Source organism: Solanum stenotomum, chromosome 10, assembly GCF_019186545.1.
Source record: "Solanum stenotomum isolate F172 chromosome 10, ASM1918654v1, whole genome shotgun sequence".
NCBI lineage: Eukaryota > Viridiplantae > Streptophyta > Magnoliopsida > Solanales > Solanaceae > Solanum > Solanum stenotomum.
Window position 1 is genome coordinate 34,844,619 of NC_064291.1, and position 23,825 is coordinate 34,868,443.

The 23,825-nt window shown below is 34.6% G+C and overlaps 2 protein-coding genes and 1 long non-coding RNA gene across 3 annotated transcripts; 2 read left to right on the forward strand and 1 right to left on the reverse strand.

The window, feature by feature from the left end:
- Nucleotides 1–1,628: 1,628 nt before the first annotated feature.
- LOC125842095 (uncharacterized) lies at nucleotides 1,629–13,307 on the reverse strand. The gene is made up of 2 exons (XR_007443868.1): nucleotides 12,806–13,307; nucleotides 1,629–1,738 (listed from the first exon to the last, which is right to left on the reverse strand). It is a non-coding gene; the product is annotated as an uncharacterized LOC125842095 (long non-coding RNA).
- Nucleotides 13,308–15,794: 2,487 nt separating this feature from the next.
- LOC125842936 (uncharacterized) lies at nucleotides 15,795–17,324 on the forward strand. The gene is made up of 6 exons (XM_049522209.1): nucleotides 15,795–16,158; nucleotides 16,255–16,360; nucleotides 16,447–16,631; nucleotides 16,720–16,811; nucleotides 16,931–17,080; nucleotides 17,187–17,324. The coding sequence occupies exons 1-6, from the start codon at nucleotides 15,795–15,797 to the stop codon at nucleotides 17,322–17,324; spliced, it is 1,035 nt and encodes a 344-aa protein (XP_049378166.1).
- A 573-nt stretch (nucleotides 17,325–17,897) lies between these two features.
- On the forward strand, nucleotides 17,898–19,516 carry LOC125842453 (uncharacterized). The gene is made up of 4 exons (XM_049521750.1): nucleotides 17,898–18,318; nucleotides 18,453–18,712; nucleotides 18,913–19,095; nucleotides 19,199–19,516. The coding sequence occupies exons 1-4, from the start codon at nucleotides 17,898–17,900 to the stop codon at nucleotides 19,514–19,516; spliced, it is 1,182 nt and encodes a 393-aa protein (XP_049377707.1).
- The last annotated feature ends 4,309 nt before the right edge of the window (nucleotides 19,517–23,825 follow it).

Below are 23,825 nucleotides of genomic sequence, written 5' to 3' on the forward strand. Positions count from 1 at the left end.
ATGATACAACTATCTACGCTGGCGGCGCAGGTTATATGGGGTTTGAGTTATTTATACTTGTACTTAAATCGGTGCTCAATATTGTTGACACCTAATTTTGGACATCCACAATATAAATTAATCATCGAGCTTCCTCAATTCCAAACGATTTGAAATAATTGAATTCATGAAATTCAAAATATATTTTTTTTCAAGTCATTTTAAGTAATTTTGTCATTTTTATAAAAAAATTTAAAATAATATACATTTTATGAGTATTCGAAAATCATCTCAAAAAAGTTTTAATTTTATTTGAATATTTGGTTTTAGTTTAGTTAATCAATAGTTTACATTTTTGAGTTAATTGGTTTATAAGTAACTTAATTATTTTATTTCATAGAAATTAAGAAACTCGTTAATTAATTTATATTAATTCATCTTATTTAGTTATTAGCCAAATCTCCTAAACCCACTAAAGGACCAAAATTTGGGCCTTTTATTTGGCAATTTCCAGCATGCCAACTCTACCCACTAGAAACCCATTTCAATATTATAGCAAATAACCCAACCCACCACCTCAGCCCAATACACCAATATCCAACCTTTTTAATTTTCAGCAATACAACATCATATATACAGCAGTACCAAATGACCTCTGTACTTTGGTTTTCTTCTTCACGCAGTAAACATGAAGAAACCCAGAATCTTAAGCAGTCCAAAATTGCGAGTCCAACAGCAAAATTGAAACCCAGAATCGCCGGTCCAGCAACCCGAGCCCGGCTTCGTGTCTCTCGTCTCTCTCCATACAAAAGATCGTACTCGAATCAACAGGTGGAACGATCTTCGCATCTCACTCGTCCTTGCTCGAGAATCGAACGACTCCCTTCATTTTTCCGTTTGAATTCGTACTAAATCGAGTTTGGCAACCTTATCTTCTAAAAGGAATTTGAATTCAAAAGATCCCTCCAAATTTCCCCCCATTTTAGCCTTAATCCTCTTTTATAAATTCCTCCTTTTCACTCTTTGTTAAAAAATCGGGAAAAGTTGGCAAGAAATTATATAGAGAATTCCAAAGCCATTAAAGATCGTCCAGAAAATACACTTCGAATGCATTTTTTTTCTCGATTCTTTGTGGGTTGAGGAAGAATTAGTCGGATCTCTCAAAAGTTCTCATTGTGGTGTTAAGCTCGCTCGCTTCTACTCGTTCGTCTGAGTTCGCTGCTCCAGAGAAGGTACCTGTTCCTTTGCTCTTTCGTTTTCCCTTCGATTATTTTGAGTTAATAGTGGCGGGCTGCCATGTGAATAGTGAAATGCCGTTGGATTAGTTTCTTGACTTTGATATGGGCCTATTTTGTTTCGGAAACGGCTAATTTCGTGCTTTATTCTACTCGAAATGGTTAAAAACTTATTTGGATTTTGATATTGAGCTTGTCTGTTGTGCGGCCTGAATCATTTATTGTGACTTTTATCTTCTGTGTAGTATTGGTTTTCGATTGCTTCTCTATTTGACTTGTAGCTACAGATTTCTGCTAATGTTAGCTTATTATCATGTCAAGAGTAAGTCTGAGCTTTGTTGCCTTCTGCGAACCTGAGTGTTGTCATTATTTGTTCATCATTTTGCTTTCCATAATATTGTATTGGGCTGGTAGTTTCTTCTAATATTTTGACCGATTGTTTCATATTATGCACTGCTTGATTAATAAAGGCATGTCTTGTTTTTTTTGTCATAATTTTATTCTATCTAAAATGGTCTCTTAACCTTGAGTTTAGATTCTTTTAATTTGATTAGAACCTTTTGTTAATACCAAGTGTAGTAAAAAAAAATATAGAGATTTGTTAGTGAGCATGCTTATTAAGACTTAGTTAAAATTAAGAGTTTTCCATTATCAATTCTAGACACTATCTTGTTTATGCTTTTCTTTTTATTTATTTATATTTGATGTAGCATAGTTTGTTGGTATTTTTAAACTATGTCCCTCCTTTGATATCTTTTCAATCTTATAGTATACATGTTCTGTAGTTTAGTGTTCATTTAGGAATATTTCCTTCAAGATTTCAATTTATTTTCTACATGTATACCGAGTCATTGTGGGTCCACTGATGCATAATACTTGTATGCATTATAATCTATCATAATGCTCTATTTTAATATATATATATATAAACTATTATTTTTTGTTTTAAGAAAGGGGTTAATGAGCTATACTTATATATTTTATTCATTTGTGTTGCATGTGACATCCGTTATGAGTCCTCATGGACTCTTTTCATCGCCATTTGCATTGATGAGTTCTATGTTCAAATCATTTTCCTTCCAAGTCGGCCAGCCAAATGGAATCAAAAAACAAGTCCCCAAAAATTGATGTCACAGAATTGCATACACTAGTATACACCTAGTGTATACGGAAATGGGCCTAAAGGCCCCATATTCAGTTTTGTATTTTGTTGTTGGGCCTAAGCCCTTTTATTTTAATTATCATCTTGTTAGTTTAGGACATGTACTAAGTTTTGGGCCTTTGGATCCAAAACTGAAATTAGGCCCAAGTACTGGCCCAGGCGGACAGATAACCAGACTTGGGCCCAAACTCTCTTTCTCTTTATTTTATCTGTTTCGTATTTGTTTAATTGTTTATTTGCTAGTCGATTTTAAGGTTGTCCTAATTCAATTTCCCCAAAAAGATAGTCGTTTCTAGATTTTCTAAAGACTAAATAATCATTACTACCTAAGTTACTTTGTAAAATATTATATTTAAGTAAATCCCTTATACTATCTCCATTTCCCATAAAAAGATAATTCAAGTCTTAAGTTGTTTATTTTCTAAACTTGTCAAGCATGTTTTTATTTTAAAATCAATTAGTCAAATAGTTAATTACCGGATAACCGCGTGTTAGCGGGCATTTCGGGTGCTTTCAAACCCTTCCCGAAATGCTAATATGAGCCCTCGAATCCCCTTTAATATTTTCAATTGATTTTCTGTTTTCAATTTTTTTGAAAAAGTAATTTTCTTGATTTTTCTTAAAAAATTATGTGGCGACTCTAAAACCAGTCTAAATTATTATTCTTTTAAAAATAGAATGACGACTTCCGCTGGGGATTTGAATGGTTCTAACCGTAAAATTAATTTATTTGGCTATGTGTTTTAACTGTCTACTTGTTTTATTTATCGTATATATTGAATTATGACATTCATGGCATCCGATTCCGCCAAATGGCAAATAGTTTGCATTAGAAAATAAGGCAGTTACGTGGCTTTCTGCGACTGTCCTTCAGAAACACCCTTGAATTCTTTGAAGTGATAAACAAATAGTTGGCTTGTGGTAATCCAACATCGTTTATTATACTTCACCTCGTAGTTTGTCCAACTCGGGTAACCAGGTCTTGTCTAAACCAACTCTTAATCAACTAGCGTAGAGTGAAACCAAATCCCTTTTAGCGCATGGAACTAAAATGACCCAACACCCAAGGCGTGTTGGCCCCATTAGAAAGACCACCTTGAGTCCAAAACGGCCCATGACCTAAACGGACGATCTTACTTATGTGTTTAAATTTGAAGGATGTATACGTTGTTTGAAAAATTATTGTTTGTTGGGGGGTTAGGAGTTTGCTAGTTTGTTCTAGTTGAAGAAAGAGTTGTACAAGCTACTATTCCATCGAAAAGTTTGGACATTCAGAAAGGACCAGAAATCAAGGACAAATGACCTTCTATGAAAGCATAGTTTAAAATTGTACCCCTGCGTGAGACTGATTATTTGTATTCCATATTCCCATTTATGTATCCCCATTCAGTTTATTCATAAATATTGTATAAATTTGGGTTTTGGGGGCAATGAAATGTTTCCAATGACGTTATACATCCTTTGAATCGCAAGGCCTACCCTTGGCACAAAAGGGTCACATATTTGTTTAGAACGCGCAATATTTGCTTATGTGAATATGTTGCTTTATTTGAAGATATTCTAGCTCACTCCTCTTCGAATTATTTTCTAAAACCCTTTAAGCACAAATATAAAGTCACTAGCAAAAATGCGTCCAAATACTATTCGAGTCTTTAGTTTCACAATAAAATTCGAACTTTATTTTTCAAATCTTACTTTCTCATAAAAAAAAAGAAAAAAAAGGAAATTAACCCTTTATCTCAAATCGAAGGAGATTCAAGCTGGTCGAACTACGTAGGACATGAATTCTCCCTCGTGAGATACGTAGGCAGCCTTTCAAGGCTCGGTCCCCATTTTTGAGAAACTATATTCTTTCCAACTCTTGCAAAGAAATTAGAGTAACATCTCAATCGAAAATCAAAAGTACGACAATATAAACAACTTTGTCTTGACGCAAGTTGACATTTTTGATTCACTAAGCTCAAAATCAAATAGACAAATTTCTGTCTATTTAGTCATTTCTCTAGATACGTGGGCTAGTTTATCTTCAAGTGGAGCAACTTTTATGTGTTTGTGGTCATATGTGTGATATTTTGTATTATTTATCATCTACATAGACTAACACGTTTATCTTTTGAGTTATTTTTCTTTGTCAGGTACTTAAAACTGGTATGTGTTGATAAGCTGGCTGAATACCCTTATTTTACAAGATCTAAGGCTCCCAAAGATTTCTTCCCTGATCAAAATTCGCAAAAAGAAAAGACAGTAATGGGTGATAACATTGAAGAAATTGGTCTGACTAATGTTGTTGAGGCTCAGCCCATTGTCGCTGATCAAAATGAATTAATTATGCAATTGATGCAACAGATTGCCGAAATGAGGGTTGAAATGCAAAGAAGACAAGACCTGTTTAATCCGATTTTCTCTTTCAACCCTCCAGGAAATGGAAGACCTCCACTCCACTTTCCTCCTCCAAGCGCGGAACAAGTTCAGAATCCACCCTCTAACTCCGCTCAAAATCCCCCAATCATCGACCTAACCGCCCCAAATCCCCATCATACCTCCGTCTCTTACCAAGTGCCGCGTCCTCCTCAAGGTACCAACCCCCAAACCTTCCCTCTTCATCAGAGTGACAACCCGCAAGTCTGATTTCCCCCTCAAAATCAAAATGTTAACAATCCCCAAGCCTTCCCTTATCACCAAAATCAGCATACCAACCCCCAGAATTTCCCCCAAAATTACCAAGCTACTCAAAATACCCAGAGTCCTTCCATTGCTCCGCCATTGCCTCAAAAGACTACTTTTCAAATTCCAATTCCAAATGAACCCTATGTGAACTGTTCTGAGCTTAATCACTATGAGGAACAAGAGAGAGAGTGGAGGTCAAAGGAAGAGGGAGCCAAGCTGAATATGAAAGAACATATCAGGAAAGTCATGAAGGAGTTGCATTGTATTCCTGAAGTAGATGGGTTGAGTTATGAGGATTTGTGTATCCATCCGAATCTTGACCTCCCAGAAGGGTTTAAAGTGCCAAAATTTGACATTTTTGGAGGAACAGGGAATCCTTTGGCTCACCTGAGAGCCTATTGTGACCAACTCATAGGAGTTGGCAGGAATGAAGTCTTGTTAATGTGGCTCTTTAGCCGAAGTTTAAGTGGAGAAGCGTTGGAATGGTTTAGCTGGAATGCATTAGCTAAGGATTTCGTCGAACGGTTCGCTTACAATGTGGAGAACGTTCCTGATCGCTATTCTTTGGAAAGAATTAAGCGGAAATCCACTGAAAGCTATCATGAATATGTGTATAGGTGGAGGAAAGAGGCTGCCCGGGTTCGACCTCCTATGTTTGAGAAAGAGATTGTTGAAGTGTTCATACGCATTCAAGAGCCAGAGTATTATGACAGGATAATGTTGCTTATTGGAGAAAAATTTGCGGAGATAGTCAAAGTAGGTGAGGCTATCGAAGATGGGATTAAAACTGGAAAGATTTCTCACGCTATTGCCCAAACCGAATCTTCAGGATTGTTGAAAAAGAAGAGAGATGACGTGTCTTCTATTTTCTGCACATCTGATGGAAAAAGACATTCAGAAAATCCTCACCTTACAAAGGTTATCATCGAGCTCCACGAGATTCATATCCAACTTGTTATACCCAATCAGGTTATCAAACTCCACCACCGAGTTACCAAATTCTACCTCTTAATTACCAAACTCCACCAGCGAGTTACCAAATTCTTGTTTACCAGATTCCACCTCCGCACTGCCAAAACACCCCTCCTAGCTATCGAGCTCCATAATACCCAAATTTCCAAACGCATGCACTAACTCACCAAAATCCTCCAAACTACCATCAAATACCTTCACATCCAGGAAATAACTACAATCTTCTTTGCCCACATGTTGGGAAGAAACCTTCTAGAGTCTTTACTCTTTTGGTTGAGAGCCGGACACAACTTTTTGAGAGATTGAAATCAGCTTGCCTGTACAGACAATTGATCCAACAAATATCAATGTCAACTCCAAGCTTTATATACTCGATCTTCACTGTGCTTACCATTCAGGAGGTGCTGGACATATTACTGAGGATTGTATCAACTTGAAGCATAAAATTCAAGACTTGATAGATCAAAATGTGGTCACTCTTCAGACTGTCACTCATAATGCCAATAGTAACCCCATGCCGAATCATGGAGGGGTAACTATTAATATGGTTAAAATTGAAGAAGATCTGACTGTGAAGAAAGTTATAATCTCAGCCAACCTTGAAAAGCTTGAGAAATTTGTAGCCCCTCCAACCAAAAGAGAGAAATCCAAATTTGTGATCATGGCACCTCATCAAGCTTTTGCTTTAGTGCCGAAGGAGGATCAAAACAAGCAGAAGTTCGATCAAGCTTTTCCAAAATCATTGCCTCACTTGTATCGGCTTTTTCCAATGCAAGATGGTCAGGGGGAAAGAATAGAAAATTGTCTCAAAGAATGTGATATTGTGCTTAAAGAGATGATCGAGACACCAGTCATACCANGGCACCTCATCAAGCTTTTGCTTTAGTGTCGAAGGAGGATCAAAACAAGCAGAAGTTCGATCAAGCCTTTCCAAAATCATTGCCTCACTTGTATCGGCTTTTTACAATGCAAAATGGTCAGGGGGAAAGAATAGAAAATTGTCTCAAAGAATGTGATATTGTGCTTAAAGAGATGATCGAGACACCAGTCATACCAGATAGCGAGTCAAAGGAGAAAATGTCTAATTGGACATCTACTTCGCTCTTGATTCCTCGCTCGTCTTGGTAGACATAAACATTTTTATGTTATTTCTAAAATGGGTGGTGTTTCGAATGAGGCTCGAGACCCATCATTTACTCTATTTTTGCCTCACTATGTTTTAATCTCCCTCATCATATTTTGAAAAACACAAAATGATTTATCGTCATGGCCAACGTTCTTATTTTTTTTCATTTCAAATGAAAACCTCATTTATTGCGAAAATTTGTTTTACTTGCTTTATAATAGTATTTCTCTATGATTTCAGTGAAAAAAATTTCAAATCTGCCAATAGCATGTCATGGCTGAATGAACAAAATGGGATAGATGCAGACGAATTTGAGGACTATTATGAAATGATCATGGTACCAAAACACCTGGTTGAGAAATTCATACAGTTCGAAAGTCACGATAAGCCAAATTCAGAAGAGATCAAAATGGTGAATCAGGAACATGATGGATGCATCGAAGAAATCAAAATTGATGCCTAACTGACAAAAGCACAGGAGAAAGAACTCTTCAGTTTGCTTAAAAAACACATCAATACATTTGTTTGATGAAAGTACAAGGTTGAGCATGAACATTGGATCTCACAAGTCATCAATCTACTTAAATGTGTCAAAAGATACCATGCTTGAAGACTCGATTTCTATTTTTCCTTTGTAACTGCCTTTATTTGCTTGTAATCGTTTATGCTTATAATTTATCCTTTTGTAATGAACTATGTTTGACCTGAATTCTCAAAAATGAGATACGTAGGCGGCCCATGTCGACCTCGATCACCCCTTTATCCCTTTTAATGTGTTTTCTTTTTATCTGAACTACGTTCGACCTGAATTCTCAAGAATGAGATACGTATGCGGCCTATGTCTGCCTCGATCGTTTCCTTAGTTAAATTTTCCTATTTTTATTGATCCTCGAGGGTGAACTACGTTTGACCTGATTCTTGCCTCAATGGGATACATAGGCGCCATAACGGTTCGATCATATCTCCCTAAGATTTCTATTCTTCTTTATAACAGAAACTGGGACAAAATTTTTTAGAGGGACTCAAAAATTCTCAAGAAGAGGATCTCTCCAATAAGTCGAGACTGGAGATACATTAAGAGTTGCAACTGGGACATAAATTTTGAGAAGGTCTAAAAAATTCTACAAGTCATCTATCAACAGTTTGAGATACTCCAAGACATCTAACTGGGACAGAAATTTTTAGGATGACCTCAAAAATTTCTTCAAACATCACTAGAAGTTTGTAGTCCATTTTGAATATTTTGAGCATGATTAGAAGTTTAAAACTAACTTCAAATGATCTCTGGCATCGTTAAAGTTCATGGTCAACTGCAGCAATCTCCGACACCTTTGAATTTCAGAGTCAACTACAAAACTTCCCGATTATAGTAGATTTCGAGAGAACCATGTCAGAAATTTCCAAGCTTTAAGGATTTTTGAAATTCTCCAGAAAAAGCTATCGGACACACCACAGTTTTGAACCAATGACGTTCATTTAAGTTTCACATGACATGACACTTGGCAGTGACCTTTTTCAATTACAGCTTTTTGAAAACCTTTTCTTAAAAATTTTATCTATATGTTTCAAATATTTTTGCATAAAGTCTATCGAGAAGCAAGAGATCAGAGCGATCAACTGAAGATAGCAAGACAAGAAGCAAGTGATTAAAGAAGTCAACATAGATCAGTTTGTTTTAAAAACTAACAATTTTTCCGTGGATGCCGAAAAGTCATTTAAGTTTTTCAGAAGAAAAAGAAAGAGTTTAGAATACGAGCAACAACACCTCGTTTAAATTCCCAACAAAGCATACGTCACAACGAAAATAAAGTGTTCAAAATGGGAACAAGTGAAAGCATCACTCTCAACATATACAAGCATCTTCGATGACACGAGATTACACTTTTCAGCATCAAGAGCGTTTGAAGACTATTCACGAATCTCGTTGATATCAAACGCAGTAATGTGAACTACCACGAGGGACATCTATTTTTACCACCCGAATAGACATTCCTAAAGTTTTATCAAATGAGATAATACCATCACCCAGAGGGACATTATTATCATTTTATCAATAGAATATCCTCATCCTACCAACGGATCTTCATTTTCATTAACATCATCCTACCGAAGGATCTTCATTATCATTATCCTACCAATGGATCATCGACATTATTCTACCAATGGATCATCAACATTATCCTACCGACGGATCTTCATCTTCATCAACATCATCCTACTAACGGATCTTTATTATCATTATCTACTGGATAAGCATTATCCTACCAATGGATCAACATTGTCCTACCGACGGATCTTCATCATCATATCATTATCGTCATCCTATCGATAAAGCATCATCATCATTCTATAGATGGAGCAACATTATCATCTTATCAATGAACATCATCATCCTATCAATGGAGCATCAACATCATCATCATATCGATGGAGTAGCACCATCATTCTATCGATAAAGCATCATCATCATTCTATCGATAGAGCATCATCATCACCATCATTCTATCGATGAAGCATCATCATCATCCTATCGATAGAGCATCATCATCATCCTATCGATGGAGCAACATTATCATCTTATCAATGAACATCATCATCCTACCAATGGAGCATCAACATCATCATTTTATCGATGGAGTAGCACCATCATTCTATCTATGAAGCATCATCATCATCATCATCATCCTATCGATGGAGTAGCATCATCATCCCATCATTATCGTCAGCTTATCAATGAGGAATCGTTATCTTATCAATGGACCATCAACATCATCATCCTATCGATGGAGCATCATCATCATCATATCGATGGAATAGCAATATTGTCCTAGCATCATCATCATCCTATCGATGGAATAGTAGCATCATCATCATCCTATTGATGGAGCAACATCATCCCATTATTATCATCATCTTACCAATGAAGAATCATTATTATTATTTTTATTTGCAAGATCGTCATCAAGAGAGACATCAACATATTACACCAGTCTATATTTTATTGTTTCAATATCAAAGGAAGAGTACATTTGAAAAATTATATTACAAATATGAGATACAGGTTTTATTGACCTAACGTCAAGATGAAAGAATTGACGTTAAATGTTCAAGGAGAGCGATAAGTGTCGACATGGTAAAAGACACTATCTCTCTATTTGAATTACATTTTTATGCTAATGAATTTTATCTCAGTCTTTGTCCCAAAATCCGAGAGGGTGAATTCTCAAACAAATCACAGGTGCGGACGACATAAAAAAGGATGCAGCACAACGTGGAACTTTTTCTTAGCAGCAAATTGGGACATAGTTCAAAGAGGAGTATCAAACTCTTAGGACGCGAGCTGAGGAGCGCCTTCCATCACAATTAAACCACACCCCTATCAGAAGGCAGATGGGTTTTTCTTTGGGTTTATCGGTTCCAGTATTGCATCCGGGAAATTATAGTTTTCACCGGAGGAAACTTTCCAATCTGAGTGACAATGCACCAAGAGCTTTGGAAATTATGTCCGTGTAAGTTCTTAATTATGGGTGTGAAGTGCACCAGATTCATGACTAAGAGGTTGCAAGCCTCTTTTTCATACTCGACTTATTTTGTCACTCTTCCCAATTGAAGGTTATCTTAGCATAATAAAAAAAAATTTCAATCGATCGAGTCGAACTATAAGCATCCTGATTCCCTAAGTTGAGGGATATCTGTATTCCAACATTCTCTCTTAAATCCTACTCCCGAGAATTCGGTGTCTTCACGATTCGATATCGGGATGATTTTGAATTCTTTCAAAATCGTGCATCAAATCAAGCGTATCGAACTACAAGTGGCCTGAGTTCTCATTTAGCCTGAGATCTGTAAGAAACTCGAATACCGGGGTTCAGCCATAATTCCTTAAGTCCGTACCTAAACTCTTTTCTAAGAGATGAAGATGTGGTTGGTCAAATTGGATTTGTCAATTTCATTTGCCTAGGATTTATTTCATCAATCTAAGTCAAACGAGGGACAGTTGTTGACACCCAATTTTGGACCTCCACAATATAAATTAATCATCAAGCTTCCTCAATTCCAAACGATTTGGAATAATTGAATTCATGAAATTCAAAATATATTTTTTTCAAGTCATTTTAAGTAATTTTGTCATTTTTATAAAAAAAATTTAAAATAATATACATTTTATGAGTATTTGAAAATCATCAAATTTTAATTTTATTTGAATATTTGGTTTTAGTTTAGTTAATCAATAGTTTACATTTTTGAGTTAATTGGTTTATAAGTAACTTAATTATTTTATTTCGTAGAAATTAAGAAACTCGTTAATTAATTTATATTAATTCATCTTATTTAGTTATTAGCCAAATCTCTTAAACCCACTAAAGGACCAAAATTTGGGCCTTTTATTTGGCAATTTCCAGCATGCCAACTCTGCCCACTAGAAACCCATTTCAATATTATAGCAAGTAACCCAACCCACCACCTCAGCCCAATACACCAATATCCAACTTTTTAAATTTTCAGCAATACAACATCATATATATAACAGTACCAAATGACCCCTATACTTTGGTTTTCTTCTTCACGCAGTAAACACGAAGAAACCCAGAACCTCAAGCAATCCAAAATTGTGAGTCCAGCAGAAAAATCGAAGCCCAGAATCGTCGATCCAGCAACCTGAGCCCGGCTTCGCGTCTCTCGTCTCTCTCCATACAAAAGATCGTACTCGAATCAACATGTGGAACGATCTCCGCATCTCACTCGTCCTTGCTCGAGAATTGGACGACTCCCTTCATTTATTCGTTTGAATTCGTACTAAATCGAGTTGGCAACCTTATCTTCTAAAAGGAATTTGAATTTCGAATTCAAAAGATCCCTCCGAATTTCCCCCCATTTTAGCCTTAATCCTCTTTTATAAATTCCTCTTTTTCACTCTTTGTTAACGTTTTGGAAAAAATCGGGAAAAGTTGGCAAGAAATTATATAGAGAATTCCAAAGCCATAAAAGATCGCCCAGAAAATACACTTCGAATGCATTTTTTTTCTCGATTCTTAGTGGGTTGCGAAAGAATTAGTCGGATCTCTCTAAAGTTCTCATTGTGGTGTTAAGCTCGCTCACTTCTACTCATTCATCTGAGTTCGCTGCTCCAGAGAAGGTACCTGTTCCTTTGCTCTTTTGCTTTCCCTTCGATTTTTTTGAGTTAATAGTGACGGGCTGCCGTGTGAATAGCGAAATGCTGTTGGATTAGTTTCTTGACTTTGATATGGGCCTATTTTGTTTCGAAAACGGCTAATTTCGTGCTTTATTCTACTCGAAATGGTTTAAAACTTATTTGGATTTTGATATTGAGCTTGTCTGTTGTGCGGCATGAATCATTTATTGTGACTTTTATCTTCTGTGTAGTTTTGGTTTTCGATTGCTTTTCTATTTGACTCGTAGCTACAGATTTCTGCTAATGTTAGCTTATTATCATGTCAAGAGTAAGTCTGAGCTTTGTTGCCTTCTACGAACCTGAGTGTTGTCATTATTTGTTCATCATTTTGCTTTCCATAATATTGTATTGGGCTGGTAGTTTCTTCTAATATTTTGACCGATTATTTCATATTATGCACTGCTTGATTAATAAAGGCATGTCTTGTTTTTTTTGTCATAATTTTATTCTATCTAAAATGGTCTCTTAACCTTGAGTTTAGATTCTTTTAATTTGATTAGAGCCTTTTGTTAATACCAAGTGTAGTAAAAAAAAATATAGAGATTTGTTAGTGAGCATGCTTATTAAGACTTTGTTAAAATTAAGAGTTTTCCATTATCAATTCTAGACACTATCTTGTTTATGCTTTTCTTTTTATTTATTTATATTTGATGTAGCATAGTTTGTTGGTATTTTTAAACTATGTCCCTCCTTTGATATCTTTTCAATCTTATAGTATACATGTTCTGTAGTTTAGTGTTCATTTAGGAATATTTCCTTCAAGATTTCAATTTATTTTCTACATGTATACCGAGTCATTGTGGGTCCACTGATGCATAATACTTGTATGCATTATAATCTATCATAATGCTCTATTTTAATATATATATATATAAACTATTATTTTTTGTTTTAAGAAAGGGGTTAATGAGCTATACTTATATATTTTATTCATTTGTGTTGCATGTGACATCCGTTATGAGTCCTCATGGACTCTTTTCATCGCCATTTGCATTGATGAGTTCTATGTTCAAATCATTTTCCTTCCAAGTCGGCCAGCCAAATGNACTCTTTCCATCGCCATTTGCATTGATGAGTTCTATGTTCAAATCCTTTTCCTTCCAAGTCGGCTAGCCAAATGGAATCAAAAAACAAGTCCCCAAAAATTGATGTCAGAGAATTGCATACACTAGTATACACCTAGTGTATACGGAAATGGGCCTAAAGGCCCTATATTCAGTTTTGTATTTTGTTGTTGGGCCTAAGCCCTTTTATTTTAATTATCATCTTGTTAGTTTAGGACATGTACTAAGTTTTGGGCCTTTGGATCCAAAACTGAAATTAGGCCCAAGTACTGGCCCAGGTGGACAGATAACCAGACTTGGGCCCAAACTCTCTTTCTCTTTATTTTATCTGTTTCGTATTTGTTTAATTGTTTATTTGCTAGTCGATTTTAAGGTTGTCCTAATTCAATTTCCCCAAAAAGATAGTCGTTTCTAGATTTTCTAAAGACTAAATAATCATATCTGTTTTACTACCTAAGTTGCTTTGCAAAATATTATATTTAAGTAAATCCCTTATACTATCTCCCTTTCCCATAAAAAGTTAATTCAAGTCTTAAGTTGTTTATTTTTTAAACTTGTCAAGCATGTTTTTATTTTAAAATCAATTAGCCAAATAGTTAATTACCGGATAACCACGTGTTAGCGGGCATTTCGGGTGCTTTCAAACCCTTTCCGAAATGCTAATATGATCCCTCGAACCCCCTTAAATATTTTCAATTGATTTTCTGTTTTCAATCTTTTTGAAAAAGTAGTTTTCTTGATTATTTTTTTAAAATTTAAGTGGTGACTCTAAAACCAGTCTAAATTATTTTTTTAAAAAATAACAAATACTACTCCCAAAACATGCAATAATTCTCATATTAATATTTTTGTTGAGTTAATACTCAAAAGGGTCTCTTTAGGAAAAAATGGTCTTTACTTTACTATCAAAAACTTCTTCTAAAACTATTTATGCTCTTCTTGAATTAACAATCTTTTCTCAATACACAATAGTACATTTGTACCATTAGTATTCCCTTAAAAACTTTTCTCAACTGATAACTTAAAATATTTGAATTTACTTTAGTCATAGGGCAATGCATAAAAGTAGCTATGTTGCTTTCAACAATCCGTAACTAAATAGAGTTAATGTGATAAAATAAGCACGAACAACAATTTAAGAATCAAAATACATGAAGTAGTATAATCTCAATGATAAGAATCAGAATTCAATAACAAGAAATAAAGGTCAATTCAAAGTTCATGAAAACTTGGGTAAAAATCTTAGATTTAACTCGTACTGACTGAATTTTAGATGTAGAGTATGAGGACGAACTTAGTCCATCACTATGAGTAGCCTTACGTACCTTAGTGGTAAAATCTTGAAGAAAATTTTTGGAAGATGAACCCTACCCTTAGTGTTTCTTGAAGTTCTTGAGCGTAGAAATTTAGGAGTGAATGAGAGGATTTAATTATCAAAAAACTTATTTCATACACGTTTAGGGTCATTTAGATAACTTCCTAAAGGTTTTAGGACAAAAAATAATTAAATAAGAAGAGTTGGACATCAAAATTTTATTCCAGCGGACAGTAAGGTCTGTATTCACTCCGTATCGCGGAGTTTCTGTCAGGTTACGATGTCTCTAGTAAATCAATCATAATTTACATCAAAATTTTATTCCAGCGGACAGTAAGGTCTGTATTCACTCTGTATCGCAAAGTTTCTGTCAGGTTACGATGTCTCTAGTAAATCAATCATAATTTCTTACTCGAACTCAGTTTGATGCAAAATCATGATATATATTTTAGATACCTTAACCACCAACTCTATGTAACACGGAAATGTTCAAATTTGTACTTGTGGTTACAAATTTGGTTCAACTATGACCCCTCTATTAATTATTGAAGGCAATTTCGAGCTAATATTATTATCGAACATGAATGAGTCAAACTTCTAGTATAAAGTACTTAATTTTTCCCGTAAATTAAAATAAATCTGAATACTAATATGTCATCTTTCCTAGGATGAATGTTCTTTCTCCCTAAAAAATTAGATGAACTAATCCTCATCTTCAATACTCTTCATTTTGTCAATTTTGGTAAATGACTTAAAATATGTTGTCGGTAAGTGTGTGTAATTATAATTTTTAAATCTACATAATTGATTCGATTCTATTTTTTGAAAACAAAGGAAAAGAGATATAAAAGGCTAACTACGGCGTCGTTTATTAAACAAGTTCTCCGTGGTGCATCGCGACACTAGAAATTCAAAGTGAAGAATGCAACGGTTATTAACTTCCACTTCCCTCCCGCCCCTTGTACTTATAAATATACTATTCCATTCAAATCTGTTATCTTCTTCTCTATTTTTCTCTTCTCTTTCAACCTATCTGTGGCGCCGCTTGGTGTATGCCAGCCAAGCGTCGTCGCATAAATAATGGACTATTTTAATACATCCATTGTGCCTTATCATGATCCTTTTGATGATAATAATATTCTTACCGGACTTTCTCTTTCACTCTTTGATGATGAAAACCCAACCATTGATAACGACAACAACTACCAAGGACCCACTTATGAAAATTACCCAACCATTGTACAAGGACCCATTAATCAAAATACAACAAATTTGAATTCTGGTTTACGTCATGTCCCCGACTATGATTCATACTCTGATCCATTTTTGCTTGAAATTTCATTTGAAAGTGGGAATCGATTAGTTGGGAATAGTACCAATTCAGAGGGTGAAGTTCCGGGGAAGAATAATTTCCAAATTCTAAGAGAAATAACTCATGGCAATGGTGACTGTTTGTTTATCTATTAAATTTCTATTTGTTTTGGGGGGTGTACGAGTGAAATAATTTTGATTGGTTTGGTTAATTACTTTATTATTATAGGCACGATCTTATCTAAGCTTGGAATATTTGGAACAATAGGAAGGATCAGTCATGCAAGTCTTGAGAAATCCACAATGGATAATCATGTGTCAACCGATACAATTGAGTACGGATCCTTCTCTTTTGTTCGAATTAATAATGTACTACTCTTTTCACTTGTTTGGCGAAATTAACTCTAGTCTGATTTAACAGTTTTAGCAATTACAGTATAAGAAAAGTGAAGCAATTTTTAATTCAATATTTCGAGGGTTGTAAGAAGGATGGTTACATAGTGATCGAAGATACACTCTCTGAATTCTATCAAACTTTAAGTGTTCATTCTGGTGACCGTACTAATGACATTAATAATCTACTTCAGTTATCTCCAACAACTTCGCGTAAGTAACATACATCTTTGCTTAGTCCTTTCATCTGAATAAAGGATACAACATTTTGCTTACTACTCTCATCTGTATCACCGAGCAGATGATGTTCAAACGGAACAGCAAGAAATGGCAAACGAAAATGAGGGCACTAGCTGTGGCGTGAATCGTGGAAAGATCTCTCTTTCAGAACAGGTTTGTAGTTTGCACGCGGAGAGCTTATTACTATGATATCAAAAATGGACTTGATTGTTCATTATCTTTGGTAGAGATATATTTTGCATTCTGATCACCTTTTTTTTTTGATAGAGCAGAGGAGAAGAACTAAGCTGATGAACGTGAAAGACTTTGAAGACTATCTTCATCTTTCCATTCAGGAAGCAGGTATCAAATTGAACGTATGTCCTACTGTGATGAAAAGGGTTTGCCGAAGGGATGGCTTGCGCAGATGGCCCTCCAGAAAGGTCTTTTTCTTGTTTCCCTTCCCACATCCCGCGCGCCCCTCATTTTCTACATTGCCTCGATAATTGAGGTCACGGAATTTTCACATTGCCTTGGAAATGATTGCAGATTAATAGCATTAAGAGGAAGATATCGAAGCGACAAGAGAGTTTAAGCTCTATTCATGCTGGAGAAAGGAAGAGTGCAAAGGCTGACATAACGAAGCTGGAAAAGGAACTTGCAGACATTTTTGAAGCCATACAATGACGACATCACATAGGTTTTCTTATAAGTAACTAGTAATTTTCAACCATTTTTTCTCTACAGATTTAGCTTAGTACTTGTATTTATAGTTGAAGGCAGATTTAAATGTACAAAATGAGCTGTATTGTGTATGTACAAAGCTTAAGAGTTTGAATTATTTCTCTTCTGTAATAAAGTTTGTTATGTAGCATAAGCCCTCATTTTCCAAGTGTCTTAAAGTTAATACAGCTTTGTTCTCCGTGTTATTTTTGTTTGTACTCATGCCAACATCCCAGTAGTTAAAGGACAAAAGTTTTGCTTGTTTTATTCTCAGAATATACCATGTTGTGGAGCGACTTCCATTCTAGTTCAGCTTCTTGTTTTTTTCACTTTGTTGCCCTTTTGCTCACAAGGATCCGTAGAGCCGGCCTGTTTTATAAATGACCCTTCGGATACATCAAACCAGAGAATATTTCTCTAAGCAAAATATTGAAGACCATAGTACCTTTCTGACGTTCACAACTAGAAATCTACTTCACTTTGAGATGTCCGTGCTCGAGTTTATCAACAAAGAGGGTTGATCAGTGCTTGATATATATGAAGTTATTGCGGCTACTTAAAAAATACTATTGTTCCATCTTCAAGAAGAAGAAGATGGCGAGTGTTGAGAAAGTTGTTGGTGTGAAGAAAGTGAGGCAAAAAGATCCAGATGGATGGGATGTGAGCATGCCACTCCCCGGGGACATCATAGAAGGTGTTGCTGAGTTAGCTTCTGATGATGACTCCTTTATTCAGGCCAAAGCATGGTCAGAGTTAACCTTATTTCTTGGTAAAATTGCTGGACATTTCATTTGGTTCAAGGTTAGAAGGGGAGAGAGTACACTTAAACTCAGAGGATATGTCTTAGTTGAACGACGTTCAAATCTCCAGAAAAGGTTTGTTGTTAGAGCAGCATCTGATGAGAGACATCTCGCTGTTATAGCAGAATTAACTTTGGGACGTTGCACTGAACTCCAGGGTATGAATATGATTCTTCTTTTCCACTCGCTACTACATAGCATTAAACACCTTTATACTGTCAGGTTATTATGTATTTTTGCAGCAGTATACCAGGAACGTTATTGTATATTAACTGTTTGTTTGATTATGCAGAAATGAGCAGAAGAATGGTCAATTCAGGATCACGCGGGTATAACCAAATGGGATTACAATATGACTGGAAGATGAAGATAGGAACTTATCTACCAGATTCTCATTCTACAGTTGTTAGCTCCATAGTTTTTATGCCACTGACAAGAGAGTATAGAGTAGAAGCCACATTAGTTCGTACCATGGCCTGGTTTTCAGCAGCAGTATCTTCAGGAATCCCTCTTGTATTCGTTAACATTCAAACCGAGCAAATCAACAATTTGGTATTCCTCTCTTCCTTTTCTGGCCGAGTTTAATTTCTATACACTGACAGTGTAAAATAATTCTTTACAACATTAGGTCACCTAAATTCACTACAAATCCTTTGAACTATCAGTGTATATAACTAAATGAATTCACTCAAACTAACAGTTGCATCGGTAACTAATCTTTTCGTTCCACTTCATGCTTTGTTTGTGTTAAGGAGAGGAGAAACACAAGTGGAAAAGATCTCACTTGTAGTAGGCAACTAGATGGCTATGTTGGTAACCAATCCGCACAAGGTGTAAGGCTATGGTATCTACCAGGAATTGCAGAGGTTCCACTTCAATTAACACCTGAACCAGGAGAATCCAGATTTGGAATAAACATTAAACGAACAGATGAAGTAATAGTCATCGCCTTCTCTTTTCCGTAAACAGCAAATTGAATAATGTAACTATGAAGTGATGATATTCTTAACATGTTCTTTTTCTTTAATCTCTTTTCAGGGATTTGTCAGTATTTACTCAGTAGCAAAGGGGACAGCTGCAGAACGAGCCGGTTTAGTGCATTTATTTGAGGAGGCAAACCAAAGCAAGCACCATCTTGTGATTTCAAGGCTAGAAGGAAAAAGTCTTTTGCCATCAACTGTTAGCTCAGAAGGTTTAATATACTGCTGTGATCATGCTGATATTAAGGACACTCTCAATTTAGCAATGGAAAGAAGTGAAAGTGTTAGACTGCATATTATGTCTTGGCCTAATCAGATAACTCATGATACCACAGGATTGATTGGCGCTGCTGCAGCTCTTATGCCTCCAAGTTGATACCATCAGCTTTTCAACACGTTGGGGGTACTCCGCTATATGAATACTCTTTACTTTACATGTTAGTCCATTTAATCTCATCTCAGTCAGCACTTCAACACCATGTATAGAAATAACGTCAATTTTGTCGACTAATTAATGGAATGGATGTGAAAGAGTTATGCATGTCTTGGTCTAATCAGATAACTCAAGAAACCACATGATCTATTGGCACTCTTATGCATACTGATGGTTTGATATCATCAACATAAGGCTCAAGAACATGAATAAATATTGTATGTTTGTTTGATATTTGATGGAAATAATCAACTTGTCCACTAAATTATATTGTGAGAAGTAACATCAGAATTATGTCTGGCAGGTTAGAGTTTAATAAGTCTTCAATTGAAAAAATTTCCATTATAATCTTTAGGCGAAAAAGTTTGGGAGACCCTTGTACTAGTTCCAGTTTGTCATCCCGTCCTCTTTACTCCGTGAAGTTTCAGACACCTCAACTCGACCAAAACAAGTGTTTTGAACTCACAATATGTGTATAACACACTTTTTCCAACTATAGGGAGTAAAGGGGCCGGGATAACAAATCAGAACAGGTACAAGGGTCTCTCAAGCTATTCTGCATATATAATCTTTAAAGCAGCATGAGGGTTAGTGTCTGAATCATCCTTTTAAGAGCACTAGTACCCAAGAGTGCCTGCAAACGCATGAATTGAAGAATATTTCCTTTTTGCAGTCTTCCCTTTTCAGAACATACATTCATGCATGCACAATTAACCATTTATAACAGAGGCGTATCCAGGAGGGGTCACCGGGTTCACGTGAACCCATGCTCCCCTCCTGAAATCATATATAGTAGTGCTATATTTTTTTTAAAAGTATTTAAATATAGATGTGTGAACCCACATTTGAAGTATCATATAATGTCGTACAATGATGATTGAGTGCACCTCTCTAAGTGAGGTTAGAAATTTGAATCTTTTTTTGTAAGAAGGAGATTAAATCGATCAAATTTACATCTTAGATTCATCTTTTCGTAATAGTACACCCATCATCTCAAAATTCAATCTGGATAATACACTGGTAGCTAAATACACACCCACTCCCAAATGCACTTACTTAAAAGGATCTACACAGTTGCATTAGCCAGAGGCGTATGTACATGAAGGGGAGGGGGTTCACATGCACCCATCCTCCCCTTCCTAACCCCTATATAATNTCAATGAACGATCCAAATTATGCATGTACCAAACCTCTTACACGGGACACTGATGGTAGCTCTAGCAACCTATAACCGAACAAATAACAGATGATTTATCGTCACAGAACTACTTCCTCTCTCAGATAAAAAACGTTCCTTTTTAGTCTATCATGAAGAGAATGTTTCTTTATATTTAGAACCAATATAACTTTTAAATTTATAGTTTTACTCTTAATGAGATGATTTATGACTACACAAAAATAGAATAAATTTGTTTGAAACCACAAATTTATGAAGTCTTAATATTTTTTCTTTTTAGCTCAAACTCCATGTCTAGTCAAACAATATCACATCAATTGGGCGGAGGAAATATCTCCTTATAATAACTTGGTTGTCTTATTACTATATAGCTTCCATGTTGGTGAAGTGATTAAACTCATTTAAGGAAAAAAAATTAAAATGACAGAAATAGAAGTTTGAATTTGTATGAACATACATGTTATAAGATAGACTAGGGAGAAAACATGGTCTGTTTTGTTTCGCCCATAGATAACAAAAAGAAGACATGATTTTGTCATGACTTGTGACATTATTCGTTAGTTTAGTGGCATGCATGCGAGGAATATCATGTTTTCATCAAAATGGATGCTGACAATTTTATTATGACTAGTCCTTAGGAACGTGCGTTACACGTTTATCCCATATTATTGAATTATTATATAGAAAATATTGAAATTAACAATATTAACTTTATCATTTACATCATATTCATTAAATAAAATTTAAAATAGTGGAATGTTTTTTTTTTATAATCATAACAGTGGAATGTTGCATTTGCCATCAAGCAAGAAATGTGAAGCTAATTAAGATAATATAACATGTAATGGTAAATATGTCGATGTAACTTATCCTCAATAATCTCTCATTACGCACTTTACATGTAGATCCCATATCCAATTTGAAAACATAAAAAGAAATTTTTAAGAATAAATATAAAAATCACTTACAAAGGAACCAATTTACATGAAAAAAATCAAGATTTAAATTTTTGGAACATTGCCAAACACCTTCGAGAGATATGTATCCTTCATCTACATCAATTAGAATAAAAAATAAAATATAAAAATTATTAGTGTATAAAAGAGTATATATTTTTATTTCATTCTAATCCATACATAGTGATAAAATCTATTGTCTTTCAAATATTCATTCTCTATCTATCAATATTATCACATATGATGACGTCTTTGATCCAAATGCAACACTAATGCTAATATCCCTAACAGTTTTAAAAAGACAATGATATTCTTTTTCTTCTATACCTAGAAGATCTAGTGTAAAGGAACCAAAAAAGTAATATTGGAGCAAAGTGAGGTAAACAACATAATAGTAATTAGATATGGTCAAAACTATTATCTAGAATAATTTTCTTCCAAAGATGATAGCTAGGTCAGATCTGAAACATAAAAAATTAAGCTCTAACAAAATAAGGTGGAAAATTAAATGGAAGAAAGAAAAGCAACGACTATATATATATATATATATATATATATATATATATATATATATATATTATGTTATGTAAAATGACAAAGAAAGGAAGAAGAGAGTTCAATTCACTTACCCAAAGTATGTAAATCAGTGAACGCACCGATTTGAATTCCTCCGACAATTACCTAAAAACTAATTATTAAAAGAGAATTTTCTCAAAATATGAAAATATATTAGATAATGTTAAAAACTAACTTTGTGAATAGATGGACTTCAACCTCCGTGAAAATTTCCAATATCCATTTCCATCATTGCATGCTCCGTATGAACTTTTAGAACTTATACACATTTTTCTTCTGTAAAAAGCAAAAAAATACAATGAAAGTAATAAGTAATCAACTATTGTATTTAGAGAAAAATAAAAATTTTATTTAATAATCATGCATTTTTGCAAAAATAATGACCATCGGCTGGCCACCTCTTTGCTACACAAATATTATATATAGCTCTCCAAATTTATTACCCTCGCAACTCTTCATTCTCTTTATTTTATATTATAGCTCTCAAAATTTATTACCCTTGCAACTCTTCATCCTCTTTATATTTTATTATCATAATTATATAGAAATAAAGTGAACATTTCTCTCATAATTAATGACCTTGCAACTCTTCATTCCCCTTCTTTATTATAATTATTATAACAATAGGTGAATATTTATAAGTAGAGAGAGAATAATTAAGATTAGGAAGGAAATGAGAAGCCAACAAACGGAGAAAACAAACAAGTAGGTATATGATGATTAGCATTAGTATAATAATATAAAAATATGATATATGATTATTATTTAATTAATTAATTTTTATTACTTTTTTAATTTAATATAGGGACATTTTCGTAATTCAACTTTTGAGGTTAAGCTCTTCCCACTCATAATAATATATGATATGATTATGTTTCACCTCCATCACCACCACGTAAGAATCAGCTTCACCACCAGAATCATATATTTATTACAAGTCCCCACTGCCGCCACCCAAACATTATTAGTGGCCTCCACTTTCTCCGCCATCTCCTGTCGCTTAGTAATCGCGATGGACATCTTACTAAAATACATAATTTTTCATAAATATTGCATCTCAACCGGGCATTTACCTTAAAGGATTCAATTTTTTACTTTGGGAAACAGGACAATTCCCATGGAGTTCCTTAGAATTACTACGTACAGCCAAAATTACAAATATAATTAAACTCCTTAACTTTATTATAGGAAAATATTGTATAGAGATTTGTTCTAATTTGATTGCTTTTGGTACATAAAACTTCATATTAATATAGGAGTAGTTAAAACTCTATACACTTCAATTAGGAATTTAGGATATATATATAAAGTGTGAAATGTCCACATTATTTACCCTAGAAACAATTTTTTGATAATGATTCGTTAATCGAGTCATCATTTAATTTAGAGTTGATTAAGTGCTAAATTGAATATACAGATCCATGCTAGCTAGCTCATACATATCTAGTGCAAACAATGTAAAGTGAAATAGTAATAATCGGTCAGGAAGTTTAAGCAAGAAAAAAAATTAAAATTTGTTGTCTAAGATAATCGGTTAGAATTT